At 44.9% G+C, this 15838-nt stretch overlaps 1 protein-coding gene across 1 annotated transcript in view; it reads right to left on the bottom strand.

Moving 5' to 3' along the window:
- ACER2 (alkaline ceramidase 2) overlaps nucleotides 1-14614 on the bottom strand; it is a 37190-nt gene extending 22576 nt beyond the window's left edge. The window contains exons 1-3 of the mRNA XM_045467635.1: nucleotides 12587-14614; nucleotides 2704-2818; nucleotides 1821-1962 (exon numbers count right to left, since the gene is read on the bottom strand). Coding sequence (XP_045323591.1) covers nucleotides 1821-1962; nucleotides 2704-2818; nucleotides 12587-12694 — 365 coding nt within the window. The 5' untranslated portion in view covers nucleotides 12695-14614. The remainder of the gene's footprint in view (nucleotides 1-1820; nucleotides 1963-2703; nucleotides 2819-12586) is intronic.
- Between the last annotated feature and the right edge of the window lie 1224 nt (nucleotides 14615-15838).

The following is a 15838-nucleotide window of genomic DNA, read 5'->3' as shown; positions in this document are numbered from 1 at the left end:
CAGCTAGTTCACTTGAAGTAGGTCTTCTCCCTATCTCATTTTAAAATACATTTTTAGTGTTAAAAATTGACATGCACTCTTTAAAAACAAAAACTATACAGCAGTATAGATCAAAAGCAAACGTGAAGGTTCTCCCCTCCCCGCCCCATTCCTAAGAGTAGCCAATGGTGGGGCACCTGGGTGGCTCAGTCGGTTAAGCAACTGACTTGGGTTCTCATGGTTCGAGCCCCGCGTCGGGCTCTGCGCCGACAGCTCGGAGCCTGGAGCCTGCTTCGGATTCTGTGTCTCCCTCTCTTCTGCCCCTCCCCCACTCCACTTGGCCTTTCTCTCTCTCTCTCTCAAAGATTGATAAATATTTAAAAAAATAAAAATAAAAAAATAAGAATAGCCAATGGTATCGGTGCCTGTCTTCCTCCTCCAGGCATTTCTGTGCATATACAAAAACATATACTCAAAAAAAGATTAGTTCATTCATTCTCAAACTAGGATACCATGTGCTTTTTGCAGTCAGCGTGTTTTATGGACACTCCTCCACCTCCATCCATAGAAGAGAGCCTCATCTTTAACACCTATAAGACTCCTACTCCTGGTCACAGTACCAGAAAAACCGTAAGGAATTCTTTTATTTTCCCAGTAGAGCTCTTCCCTGGGTATACACAGCTTGCTTAATTATATCCATGTTTTTAGACTACATCTATATATAGTGACAAAACACAGTGTCCTACAGAGAAATATATGTGGGTAGTACATTCTAGGAGCCCTTCTCATCGTTATGAGGTTGGCTCTCTTCTGTTCCTTCAGATATTAACAAACCTCATACAGCTCCTCAGAAAGGCTTTCCCTGACCAAACTCTAAATCGGCACCCCATGTCACCACTACCCCTTACCAGCTTTACTTTTTATCATGGCACTTACCATAACATTGTATTGTTTGTTTGTTCATTGGTTTGTACCCTCCTCAACTTCAGTATAAACTCACTGAAGGCAGAGACTACTGTTTTGTTTACTGCCAAAGCCCAGTGCCTAGAAAATTACATAGTTAAGTGTTCAAAAAAATACTTGATGGATAACCATATAAGCATCATAATAGATGCGAAAATGCATCTTTTGGGGCGCCTGGGTGGCTCAGTCAGTTAAGCGTCCGACTCTTGATCTCAGCTCAGGTCCTAATCTCACAGTTCGTGAGTTCGAACGGAGCCTGCTTGGGATCCTCTCTTTTCCCTCTCTCTCTGCCCCTCCCCTGTTCATTTTTTTTCTTTCTCTCTCTCAAAATAAAAATGAACACTAAAGGTTTTTTAATGAATAAAATGCATCCACTCTTGAAATTCTGAATTTCCAGCTTAAAGGTGTGTGTGTGTGCATGCGTGTAGATCTCAGCAGAAGTATAAACCAATACCGTTTGACAACTACAGAATCTATAACTGCAGGAACTAATTCCTTAGTGGAGTTCTACTGTAAACTTAGCAAATGGTAGAACTCGACTGGACTCGAGGAAATGTTCTAGCAGCAAACCAAAGGTCTTTGAACTACCATTCCATAATTTCTCCCCCACTGAAAATCTTTTCACTTTTGTTCATATCCTATAAGAGAGACATTTGACATTTTCCCCCATTAGCATATAAATTCTTCAAGTATACTAAAATTTCCTCTTTATCGTGTCAGACCATAAACAAACTGATTAAACAATCAGTGGATATTAAGTATATGATAAGCTCATCACAGAGTTAGGCTACATCATGTGCTGTTTTTCTTGATACGTACGTGGATGTATTGGGTACTGCACCTAGCAGTGAATGCAAAAATGTTTAGCACGAGCTTACCTGTCATTCCGAAAGATCTTTGGTAGATACCTTCTGGGGAACCACATGGCCAGAGCACACATCAGAACCCAAAGGATTGCAAGTTCATCAAGCATCTGACCCAAGAAACTTAGGGTTGCATGGAAGTAGACGGATCCAATTCCTAGAATCAATTACAACCAATCACAAAGGTCACCACAGAAGAACAGACTCACAAATTCAATACACTGCTGAAGGACCGCCCTTTCAACCAACCACTGTCCCAGTCACCAGATCACGTTCGCACTGAAAGCAGAAGCTAAAGGCAGAAACCCCTACCACCTAGGCATGCACGCTCGAAGCCCTAGAGAGTGGATTTCAAGCAGGACCCAATGTCAGCACATCAGAACTTTAATAATCCCACAGTTAGACACACTCTGTCCTCATCCACCAAGGCTTCATGGGAACAGGCAGTAAACGAGCCAACATTCTCTCACCGTTAAGTATTCCCAACCTGCTGTGGAAGGAAATGGAAATTGCACAAGTGTTTCCCAGAACAATGAAGGCTCCAAACATCTAGAATTTTCTTTTTTTAAATTTTGATCCATTACACTAAAGTCTCATCAGAGTTCAATCATTTCATGTGATTGTCTTCAGAAGTTGTCAGAAAATGGCACTGGCACAGCACCGATAGCCATTACAAAAATAAACCTTCGAAGGCAATTAAGTGATAATTACAGTCAACCTTGTTATCAAGGCCGTATTCAAAAGACGGCCTCCTTCTGGCGTCAAGCAAGCAAAATAAAAGTTGGCTGAGACGTCAGAGTGACTTTGGTTTACAAAACATAATGTTCAAACAGGACAGGAAGTGTGCAGAATTCCATTTCCTCCCTTTCAGCCCATGCTTGAAAATGAATCCACTTACCCACTACCACTAAGAGAGTCCATATTAGGTAGATGCCACTGTTGAAGCATGTTGCATACTGACGAAACAAGCACATGCAGATGGGCGGTAAGACGAAAAATAAGACATTGCTGATCTGGTGGGGGGGGGGGGGATGTAAAATGAAAAGAGAAATATTAAGTCAAAGGGCAAAAAATAAAGCCGTGTGTTCCAAATATGCTCTTTGCAAACTGGGAGGAATGTGGCCATACCTCTTGTCTAAGCTCTTACGTTTTTTGTTTTTTTGTGTTTTTTGGTTTTTTTTAACTGCAGATACAGGGAAATTTAAGACTTCTTTCATGGGGACTCCTTCCCATCTCTTTGATTACGGGGGCAGCTTCAAACCTTAGGTAAAGATCAAATTTTCAGGTTCTAGTGTGGATTGAAGCCTCTTTTCTCTCCAGGGGGTATTTGCTTTTAAAAATATATATAGGTTATCTAATGTAATATACTCAAAATAGTATCATTTCAACACATAATCACTATTGAAATATCACTAATGAGCTATTTTACATTCTTTTGTTCACATAAGGCTTTGAAGTCCAGTATGAATGTCATCCTTCCAGCAACCTCCATCTGGCCCAGCCGTATTACACGTGCTCAGCAACCACAAGTGGCTAGTGACTATCATGCTGGTCGGCTCACCTGAAATTTTTTTTTAACTTATTTTTAATCTTTTTTTGGGGGGCGGTGTGGTCATAGCCAGTTCTTTTATTACAAATTTTTTTTAATTGAGGTAAAATTCAGACAGCATAAAATTAACTATTTTAAAGTGTACAATTCTTGGAGAGCCTGGGTGGCTTAGTTGGTTAAGTGTCCAACTTGGGCTCAGGTCATGATCTCACAGTTCATGAGTTCGAGCCCTGCGTCGGGCTCTGTGCTGACAGCTCAGAGCTTGGAGCCTGCTTCGGATTCTGTGCCTCCCTCTCTCTCTGCCCCTCCCCACTCATGCTCTGTCTCTGTCTTAAAAATAAATCAAACATTTAAAAAAAAATAAAAAAAATAAAGTGTACAATTCAGTGTCCTTAAATACCCTCATAATATACAACTATCACCTCTATCTAGTTCTAAAACATTTTCATCACCCCAAAAAGAAATCCTATACCCAGTATGCAGGCACCTTCTACTCCCTCCTTCCTGCCCCAGGCTCTGGCAACCATTAATCTGCTTTCTGTGTCTATGGATTTACCTATTCTGGATATTTCATAAAGGTGGAATCATATAATATATGACCCTTGTGTCTGGCTTCTTTTGCTTAGCATAATGTGTTCGAGGTTCATCGTGTTGTAGCACGTATCAGTACTTCCTTCTTTTTTTTGTGGCTGAATAATACTCCATCATCTGAATACCCCATTTGTTTATCCTTTACTCATTAATGGGTTGTTATGAATGGTGCTGCTACGAACATCCATATACAAGTTGTTGACTATTCATTGTCTTCTGGGCATATGCCCAAGCTGGCATCACCGGATCCAATGGTCATTCCATATTTGACTGACTGAGGAACCACCACACGGTGGCCCACAGTGGCCATACCATGTTACGTTCCCACCAGCAACGTACCAGGGCTCTAATTCCTCCACCACTTTGCCAACACTTGTTATTTTCTAGTTGTTTTTGTTTTCAAATAGGGCCATCCTAGAAGGTACCAAGTGGTAGGGACATGCAGCTTTTTAAGTTTCACTTCTAATCATGACTCATAAGTGACTGCAGGCACAGGAAGTATACAGAACGTGAAGACCACAGCTAAGTCTAAAAGAGCAACACCAATGGGGAGGGGTGGGAGGATTACACACACACACACACACACACACACACACACAAAAGACTAGAAAAAAACTTTCAGAGATAGGAGGATGGGGCAGATAAAGTCCAGAAAGTCAAGGGCCTGGCATCCTTCAGAAGACCAGTCACCCATGTTGAACAGTACAGAGGAGGCCACAGGGGAACCAAGAGGATGGGTGTCTGAAGTGAACTGAAGGAACCAGGGTAGAAAGGCTTTACCAGACCCAGGAAATTGCACTGGTGCACAACGAATCAAAACGCATCAGCAAACCCCAGGACTTGAGGTGTGTAGGTAAGGATTGGCAATGTCAGTGGCCTATGCAGGTCCCTGTCACCATCTGGGAGCAAGAGCGGTTAGAAGTGACACCACTTCTAGAAAGGGAGAAAGGCCGGGTAGGAGGGAAATAAAGTAAGTAAAGAGAGGAGAACCAGATCCTGTGTCAGCAGCGGGATGGGAGCGGGGCTGGCGCCTGTGGTTAAAATCTAAGACTGAAATCCCCCGCGGGGCTGCACCATTCTGGAGAAGAGAGTCCTTTTTTCCTGGTGAGTCTGCTCCAGTGGGGATCTTCTCCATCCCACATGGGAAGCCCCTGAGCTACTTGTGACCCTGAGTGAGAGTATGAATAAATGGTCTCAGATGTCCCAGCTGGCATACAGTCTCCAGCCTTAGAAACACGGCCAACTCTCCTTCACCAAGCAGGTAAGGAGGAACAGTGTACCGTCTACGTACATTATCCCACAGCAAGCTGTTCACTGTCATGACCACAGCCTTCAACATTCCAAGGAATCGTTGAAAGAATGAAAGATCTTTAAGAGTTAAAATAAGAGGGTTTAAGACCGCCCCTTGTTTTACAAGGGGCAACACATGAGGGTCCAGAAAGGCTCCCAGGCTGGCCAAGGTCAAAGAGGCAGTCACCCACAGAACAGGGGCCAGCACTGAGCTGTTTCCACTGCCCAGAGCTGATTTCCACCGCCAAGCCCCTAGTCACACTCCGACCCCCTTGGCTTAACTCCTCAGTGGTTACCTAAAAACTCTGAGCTGTACCTGAATTGTGCACGTAGGACATGATTTCAATGTGGCTCTCCTTTTGTTAAACACAAAAGGAAGGAAGGGGGTCGGGGAGAAGGAGAAAATGAAATTGCTCTACCATAGGTAACTTAAAACCTGATCTTTCTCCTAAATGTGTTCTCCTGTTTAAAAAAGCTAAAGTCTCGGGGCGCCTGGGTGGCGCAGTCGGTTAAGCGTACGACTTCAGCCAGGTCACGATCTCGCGGTCTGTGAGTTCGAGCCCTGCGTCGGGCTCTGGGCTGATGGCTCAGAGCCTGGAGCCTGTTTCCGATTCTGTGTCTCCCTCTCTCTCTGCCCCTCCCCCGTTCATGCTCTGTCTCTCTCTGTCCCAAAAATAAATAAACGTTGAAAAAAAAAAAAATTAAAAAAAAAAAAAAAGCTAAAGTCTCCTTGCTGTCCTCCTCCCTAGAGATCACCGTCGACCTCAGATTCACAGCCTTCAGGTCGTTGTCTTTGCATTTATGTGACGACACACACATCACATATAATAACTTCATCACTCTGCTTCCTTCTCTCGTACAACAACAGGCCATGCAAACCTTTTCATCTTAGTTCAGATAGACTGACCTCACTTGCTGCACATGATGCACATGGCAGTGGTTTGTTTAGCCATTCCCCAGTGCAAGGAGCTCCAATTTATAGCCTCTCCTACAATGCTGGGGGATAGAAGACATTTTGCTTTTTACCCCGGGGTAAAAAGTATTATATATATATTTTATATATTTTTTATATACATATATATTATATATTTTATATCCATATATATTATATATATTCATATATAGTATATATATTTTATATATGTATATCTTATATTTATTATATATTACATATATTTTATATGTATTACATATATTATATATTACATATTTTATATATATTATATATTACATACATTTTATATATAATATATACATGTTATATAATATATATATAACTTTTTTTAAGTAAGCTTCACACCCAGCATGGGGCTTGAACTCACAACCCTGAAATCAAGAGCCAGATGCTCTACTGATGGAGCCAGACAGGCACCCCATTTATCCCAATATATCTTTATTGCCTCAAGTCCTTGCAATCTCCGTCTCTTCAGCCAGGTGGAACCATCTACTGCCAACCTACCCCCAACTGGCTGTGTCCATTTACATTCCCACCAGCCATGTGCACATTAATCACTGTTCAATGTATTTACACACTGCTCACAAAGGCATAAAGACATCTATTATACCTATAGGAAAATCATGGGACTTCAAACATTTTTTTTTTAATTTTTTTAAATGTTTGTTTATTTTGAGAGACAGAGTGTGAGCAGGGGAGGGGCAGAGAGAGAGAGAGATTGAGAGAATCCGAAGCAGGCTCCAGGCTCTGAGGTGTCATCCCAGAGCCCTATGCAGGGCTTGAACCCACAAACCGCGAGCTCATGACCTGAGCTGAAGTCAGCCATTCAACCGACTGAGCCACCCAGGCACCTCAAACATTTTTTTAATGCACGTATTAAGGAGTTCAATTTAATTAGGCCCCATCTTAATACACGCTCCCAAATAACACACAAATCACATTACTGCCACTTCCCAGCCCAGATCTACCAGTGACTGCTGGCCTTCACCATGCCCCTTAAAGGCCTCCATCTATGAAAAGACAAAGGCAAAATTAGAGGGAGACTCCCCCCAAGACAAAAAGAGGAAGGAACTCCTAAAGAAATAGAGAAAACAAACAAGTCCTGGTTAAAACACACATGCAATGGCCCCATCTCTTCTGAGAAATGAACTTCCCCTTACCATTGTCTGGGTCAATCAAGTTGAAGAATATTTCAGCCAAGGGATATTTTTTAAAGCCTGCTTTGGAGAATAGGTTTGCTTAATGTCTGCAGAGCAGATTTTTTTGATTAAAAGGAAACCACAATTTTAAAACGTATTAATTATTTCCTTAGAAATTTCCTCATTCCAAGAATTCCCCCGTAAGTGTCGCACCAAAATAATCTGGAGGAACAGACGGCAATGTCCTCCTGACGCACATGAGTGTGCGCTTTCCCAAGCAGAGGGTAAATGCTGACAAAGCAACAGGCTGAAAGATTTCCTGAGCGGGAGGTTCATAAACAGCTAAGGGGCATTCCCCTCTAAGAGCAGAAGTCTGTGCATCTTAACTGTATGCAGATTTCAAACCCTCCATTCTGTTCCCCTCCTGCCACCGGAGGGCCAACTGTCCCAGTCTGCCTGGGGCTGAGGAGGGTTCCCGGGGCACGGGGCTTTCAGTTTTAAAATCGGTGAGGCCTAGACAAACCAGGACAAGTTGGTCACCCTACTCAGAAGGCTTCTTGCAAGATTCCCCCACAGTATACCAAGCCCGTGCAGAATATGAATAGTACCCTTGCCAGCTTGGACACATCTCTGGTAGGGCCTTCACCACCCGATGACCATCTGCAGGTCTGGTCTCTGTGACACGAACACAGTAGTTGCCCAGTAAATAGATCTATAGATGAAAAGATACAGGCCAGGGGTGCCTGGGTGTCTCACTTGGTTAAGCGTCTGACTTCAGCTCAGGTCATGATTTCACGGTTCGTGAGTTTGAGCCCCGTGAGGGGTCCTGTGCTGACAGCTCAGAGCCTGGGGTGTGCTTCTGATTCTGTGTTTCCTTCTCTCTCTCTCTGCCCCTCCCCTTCTTGCGTCTGTCTCTTTCTCTCTCTCAAAAAAAAAAAAAAAAAAAAAAAATTAAAAAAAAGTGTTAATAATAAAAAAGTAAATAAATAATAAAAAAAAAAGATACAGGATCTAGGTAATTCTGCCCTACGGTACAGGAGACATGGGCTTTGGCCTATCAGGAGAACTGCTTTCCTTATCTTCATTGTTGGCAGACCTAATTTGGAAAGGTGACCAATCATGAGCTGATCTTAGGCATATATTTTGCTTCAAGACTGTTTTCAGCACTAGTTGATTTCCTTCTGACCCCCTGAGTCACTGCCCAGCAACAGAGTCCCCAAAAGCAAAGCCCAGTGGTTAAAAAGCAGACACTACTTTTCTCTGACCCGGCAAGTCCTAGAGTCTTTCTCTTCAATGTGACTAGAGCCTGAAAACTTAAAACATAAAAAGGAACTGAAGTCAATAAAACTTGTGTGTGGAAGAAACAGTACAAAATATGCACAAGCAACAAAGGTTGTGAAAGAGTGTGACATGTTCTTGGAAGGGATATTTGGGCTTGGCTGAAGCCCAGGATGATGACAAGACTTGAGGCAACAGAGATTTGCAGAGCCTGAAGGCAAAATGCTTTGTACACCCAAACATTGTCAGTTGGGAGTATAAACCAGGGTACTGTCTCTGGGGGGCCATTTAGCAATAATGATCAGCCTTTAAGTAAACATTCTCCTTGATGCAGCAATTCCCCACGGAGGATTAGTACTTGGGAAAAGCACATCCAGATGCATCTATGAGGACATTCATTGCATCACTGCTCAAAAACGAAGAGGAAGGCAATAAAACAGGACCTTCCAAACTGTCCATCAAAAAGAGACTGGGTAAATAAACTATGGTCAATCCAGTAAGTGGAATACTGATGAGACATTGTAAAGAAAAAAAAGAAGTCTATATGAGCCAATATAGGACCAACTCCAAGACCCTATTAAGTGAAAACACCAAGAGGAGTCTGTGTAGTATGATCTCAACTGGGTTAAATAAAAACTTAGATATTGTATGTATACATTATACATACATAGTTTACATACTCACACAAATACATGTGTTCTGTACAACGACTTAGAAAAGGTCTGAAAAGATATGGAAGAAAGCCTGTTTTTCACTATAACTTGCATACTCTGAACTTTTTTTTTTTTTACCATGATCACTTTTTGTGAAAATTAATAAATGGAAACCTCACTGAAGGGATGCTAGAAGGGGAGGCTGGGAGGGGAAGCCCCTGCCACTCGATGTCAACTACAGACCCCTAACAGAAGACCCTTTAACAGAAGACCCTTTAACAGAAATGGATGGTCAGTTACAGGCCCCCACGGGGAAAGATGTACATTGCATTTCCCACAAGAAATCCATGATCCCTGCAACTCAGCCAATGAGAAGCGATCACCCTCAACTCTTGCTTTTCTCTAGTTCAAAACAACCCCTCCCAACTTCCTCCTTCTCCATAAGATAACATTCCTCTCCTTTGTTGGACTTGCCTATGGTTTTACTATAGCTTGCTTATCCTGAATTGCAATTCTCTGTTATCAGGAAATAAACCCATTTTTGCGTGTGGTAAAGTAACTTTTATTTTTTAAGGTTAACATTTTATAATGAAGGACAATTATAGCAAAAAACTACTTTCAACACACTCTCTCATATCAAACATCATGAGTTTTATCCTGTAGGTCAAAAGGTCCCAAGGCAGGAGTTTCAAGTTAAAGAACCAATGAATGATACACCTGTACTGTGCCAGATAAATCAAAGGTAGCTGCAGTGGCATTTGGATCTTCAGGAGAAGTATCCTTGCAGGGTCAAATGGACCAAGTTTTAACACTAATGCTGCCATTTTCTTGACCTCGTCAAGTTGCAAAATCTATCTAGCCCTGGTTTCTTCCTTTCATCAAATGGATCTAATAATGAGCACCGACTGCTTAGGGTGATTGTACAGTACACAGCAGAGTTTCAACACCTAGCAAACAATTAATGTAGCCGGCAGTAATTGAAGTTGTAGTAATGATGTGCTGCCCCCAAGACCCATTAAGAAGGTTCTGGATCCATCTCCCAGTCCTCTTTGGACTTTATATATTCAATTCCTTAAACTTCTCCTTAAAATGAGGAATGCTTATTTTCTTCTAAAATGGATAGTTAGACCTGCCGCCTTAGTATGAGGATTTAAGAAACTGTTTTATCACCAAGTAATAGTTCACGGTCTTCCTCAATATAAGAGAGATAAGCCCAGTTTGTCCTGTGATAACCTTCAGGAGATAACTAGGGCTTGGAAACAGAAAGAAGGAAATGGTTTTTGCTAAACTCTTTGGATCTACACTCAACAAAGTCAGGTGACCAACTACTTCTCTGAGATGTAAAACTCTCTGCTGGTCTAACACAAATGCGGTTTATGAGTATCCAGAAAATAAAGTCTGTTAGGTGGACCAGCCAGGCTAATCACCCACGGACACCGCAGCTGAAGATCCAAGAGCCACCCAGGCGCCCCGACAGTTCATTTCTAAATAAGACTTTGGGGGCACCTGGGTGGTTCAATGGGTTGAGCATCCAACTTTGGCTCAGGTCATGATCTCGCAGTTCAGGAGTTCGAGCCCCGCGTTGGGCTCTGTGCTGACAGCTCAGAGCCTGGTGCCTGCTTCGGAATCTGTGTCTCCCTCTCTGTCTGCCCCTCCCCTGCACGTCTGCGCGCGCTCTCTCTCTCTCTTTCTCTCTCTCTCTCTCTCTCTCAAAAATAAACATTTAGAAAAAAAATGTAAGACTTTGGCACTCACTGCCCAGCTCCATTGGGACTAGATTAAAAGTAAAAACAACATAAACTCTCCCCTCATCCAGTGCTCTGGGGCTTTTCAAGGCAAGTGCACAGCAGCTATAGACCAATTTGTGGCCAAGTATCGAGGCCTGAATCGCAACTGGCCTCAGACTCTACAGAGAATTACCTTGCTGGGTATGTGAGAACTGGTCCCCAAACTGCCATTTGCTCCTTAAGTCTCTGGTGAAATCCTTAGTAGCATTCTCCACTTACAAATGGAGAAAATGAGTTACCACTATGAAAGCGCCCAGCCACACCCCAGCCCATCCTGTGTGCCCGTCTACACCCGAGAGTATGCTCTGAAAGGAGGTGTACAACAGGTGAGCTGTAGCCACCTCCACTAACTGTCTTTCACAGTATCTACGGACAGCAGAGGGCCACGCTTTCTTGAAGAACTAACCTGGTCATAAATAAGAAGCAGGAGTGTTGATGAGGAAGGGATGGAGGGGAGACTCCATACAGACTTCTGGATGGTGCCAGAAACCTGAGCATGACTGCTCCCTTCTCTAGAGCTCAGTTTCCTCATCAATGAGTGAAAGGGCTGGGACTAGCCCATCAGAGATCGCTCCAGGCTACTGCCAAGGATGTTCTCCCCGCAAATCTAGGGAGCGATCCTAGAGAACAATCTCAAATTCACAGTGACTCATAAACCAGGAGTTCCTGGTGGGGAGTGGGGGGGGGGGGGCACCAGCAGAAAGGACCATGCAGCATCTTCTATTTGGTCTGGGAATCCTGAGCCACGCTGCACAGTGAAAGGAAGAGACATTTCCTTCTAGCTTCAAGCTTTCCCTGCATAAAGACTTCCAACACCCGGGATACTGCGGGGAGTGGGGCGGGGGTAGTTTCAGCTTGCCCACACACCATCACTCCCAAACTTCCCTCTCATTCCCCAGGCTTAATCATTGGAGAGGGCACAGGCCTGGGGAAGTTGTCTTTGGAGCTCGACTGAGACTGGGAACTAAAGACAAAGAAATAAGTACTAGTAGTCATTAACTTGATTCTGGCCCAAAGTAGCTCGACCCGTGGGGTGGAACCAGTCAGCACAGTAGCAGTGGGCCCTGCCCCTGTGACCTGCTAGGGGACTCCCCCTTTCCCCGGACTGCTAGAGCAGGTATGCAGGGGAAAACCGCACAATGCGACCCAAGTGCGTCACGCCACAGAAATCCTGGGGGGGAGGAGGGGGCGGGGAAGGGAATTGTCCCAGCAGGTTCACCAGCCCAAGTCATCCTCCTGGGAGACGGGCTGACAGGGACCACTGGCTTCAGGACTGGTGAGGATCAAACAAGACAATAGAACCATCTGAAGGAAATGACAGGGGGAGGATGAGCCCAGATGTCAGGATAGGGACCGAAGAAGACAGATGGAGAGCTGGAAGGAGCGCAGAGGAGGGGGCGCGGGTCGATTCTGGCCCTGGAGACAGAATGCCCCAGATAAACGCGGAGACCCACGTCCAGATTCCTGGCGCGGCCACGACTAGGGACGTTCCCCTCCCTCCAGCCCGCCTGCCAGCCCAGCTCCCACTCCTGCACGCACCGTGTTGTAGAACTCGGCAATGGCAGGCACGATGGTGTAGTTGTCTTCGCACCAGTCCACCTCCGAGCTGCCAGCCCGCAGCTGGTCCCACCAATGCGGGACGCTCATGGCCGCTGTGGGGCATTGGAGCAGCTGCCCCTGCAGCCGAGAAGGGCCCAGAGCTACTGTTGGAAGCCAAGTGCAGCGGCGGCGGCTTTATACACACGAGTCAGCGGCCGGATGTGGCGCCTCCCCAGCCGGCCTCCTGGTGCTCCGCTCCGCCTGTTGGACGTGACTCGATCGCAGAGACCCCTCCCCCAGCTCCGCCCCCTGGGGAGGGGAGGCGAGGATAGGAGCAGACCACGCCCAGCCTGGGGGGCGGGATGAGTGTCGGAGGAGAGGTAATCCGGAAGCGGGAACCTCGCTCCAGGCAAATTCAGATACCACCCACCCCCTTCCTCGCAAATGGCAGGTGCCCAAAGCCTCGGAGGTCAGGCTCATACTTGCCCACGCCTACCTTCCTGGCTCGGACTCACCGGCGCCACCCCTCCTACCCCGGGAGTATCCAGGCCCCCCGCATACTCTCGAGGAGTTTGCAGCGCTCTGGCTGCGCCCTGCGTGGGAAGCCCGTGCTAACACCGAAGAAAGAAAAACCCTCGGTCCCCCTGAAGCTAGTTGCGGGTTTGCTTGGCAGAACTCCATGCCATAAGCTGGGGCAGGAAGACTGCAGGCTGGAGTGGCCGACTCCATGACCTTCCCCTGCAGCCTCTGCCGCCCCCTGCGCAGTAGAGCACCTGTGCAATTTCCAGAATGCTCTTGGTCCCCTGGACTCCAGCCTTAGGGTGTTCATCTGGTCTTCAACGAAACATAGGGCGAAACTTTAGTCATACCAACACTCGGAGGATGCACTGTGGCAGGTATGACATCTCCAGGACGTCCGAGGTGCAAGAGATGATGGTATAGATATATACTTGTTACATGCCACACAGTTTGAGGAGCTTCCATGCATCCTTCTTTAGTGTTCCCAGGGAGAATCCTGTGAAGCCGGTTCTATTGACAATGCCATTACAGCTAGTAAGGCAGAGCTAGAAATCACATTCAGGCAGGATGACCTCAGACCTGCTGGTAACTACTTTGCTGCCATAGTTTCTAACACCCAGTCTGGTCCCAACAAAAGCCAACTGTGTGCGTGTGTTGGCTCTGGTCCTTGAGTGGTTCTGGGATTCCAGATCAGGACGCTGGCAGTGACAGAAGAATCTTCTGGTCAGCAATCCATGGTGCCTGTCGCAAGCATCTGCTTGCTTAAACCTTCATGGCACCCCAAAGGCCAGCAGCTCCCCAGGGACTGCCCTGTCTAGGCCTGACTGTGCAGTGGAACCCTGACTGGTTGTGCAACGTCCATCTGCAGCAAAATACCCACACAGCTGTTCGCAGGCCTCCCCGCGTCTCCAGAAACTGCAAGCTCAGCTCCTCTGTCTGTCTCCAGAAAACCCATCTTTCTTCCCCTGGGAACCAAGCCGCACTTCTCCTTCTCCTATTTCTGTCCTAGCTTCTGTCGTCCTCCTAGACAGCCCATTCCACTGCCCTGGAACCCACGCACGCTGGTACCTTCTCCTAAGGTCAGAATTACTCAAGCCTTCGGGATACCCAGTGTGAGCTGGCCACTTAAGTAGAAAGGGGGAAATATTTCTCACAGCCACAGAAGAAAACTACATCAGTTAATTTCTCCATGCCTCACGGTGCTATACCAATTGTCCAACAATAGTTTTCCACGTGGAAATCCTTCCCCTATTTAAGGTGTAAATGTATCTGTATTAACTGTACTGGTATAAAACACACCATTATTTTTATATGCCAGTGATTCTCAAAGTGTGTTCCCCTTTCAGGGGATCCGCAAGGTCAAAACTCCCTGTGAACACTATGACGTCATCTGCCCTTTTGGCTCCCCTCTCACCAGCACGCGTAGGAGCTTTTCAGAGGGTAAGTGACGTGTGGTGTCATTATCTCTCTGACAGCTAATGGAAACGTGGGTTCTTCAGTATTAAAAGTCTCTTTAAATTTTGAATATGATACACATTGGTAGATACTATCACATTAGGATTTTTTAGAATTTTAGGATCCTCAACATCAAGTACGAAAGGAGTCCTCAAATCAAAACAGTTGAGAGCTGGTGTTAGCCGAAAAAAGGGATGTATCCAATTAAACTCTTTGTAATGCTTTTATCTTTTAGAATTTCTAAATACTTATTCAATGAGAGCTTTTAGAATTAGACCTATATTATTATCCTACGTCACTTTTGTGTGTAAAAAGGAAAACATAAGCAAAATAAACTTACGGAGTTCCTGTAATTTCTTCACACTCAGAATCTCTATTCTTTTGCTTAGTCATTTTGCAACTTTGTCATTGGTGTCCTCGTGTTGTTAATTACCAAGCAGTGGTGATGCAGCATTTCTTAACTGCACTCCGCCACTGAATCCTTCCAAACCTGGCGTATACATTTGGATACCAGCACGTTTTTTATCTTACCTGAAGGTTGCAAAGGAAAGCTTTCAGACAATAGGCATCATATTTGTCCTTCAGATGGTCCTTAGGTGATTTGTTGACAGAAATATGGAGATTACAGTTGCCAGGTCATCCCACCAAGATCAACCACTGAGTTTGTGCATGTTCAGGCAGTGACAACACATCTCGACCCCCCACTTGGCCAACAGTGATTATAAAATGCCATCCACTGAAAGATGTATCTAGATTTCAGGATGTTACAATGCAAAACAATGTGACTTTTAGCACCAATGAAATCTAGAATCCACCGGATGTAAATCATTCAAGTCCTGATAAGGAAATGATGAGGAGTTTTCCTCACCCACCTCAGGAAATTTTATTGTCGATGACAATCCTAGTTCAAGATCAAAAGCAACCGCTTGGGTTCTAATTACAACTGCACAGAGAGAGAGTGCTAAACAGAAGGCCATTGGTGAGAACATAAGGGACACAAGTGACATTTCTCCAAAGCCACTGCTATGGGTCTTCATGGTACTGCGTTACAATTTTTCTGACGTTTTCATCAACACTCCCCATTGTTGCCTTTTTTCAATGAATATAACCTTAGTAATTTAACATTAGGACCCATCATGGGGTCATTAATTTTTGAAATTGATTTATATCAATATGCCTTGGCAACTACCTTTAGTAGTTGAATACAAGATTCTGAAATCAGGTGTAAACAGCTTGGGGAGAGGGGTTGGGGATGAACCCTCATGAAGAGTTTGCTTG

The sequence above is a fragment of the Leopardus geoffroyi genome, chromosome D4 (genome assembly GCF_018350155.1).
Source record: "Leopardus geoffroyi isolate Oge1 chromosome D4, O.geoffroyi_Oge1_pat1.0, whole genome shotgun sequence".
Taxonomy (NCBI): domain Eukaryota; kingdom Metazoa; phylum Chordata; class Mammalia; order Carnivora; family Felidae; genus Leopardus; species Leopardus geoffroyi.
Note: the sequence above shows the minus strand (reverse complement) of the source record. Positions and strands in the feature narration are given on the sequence as shown.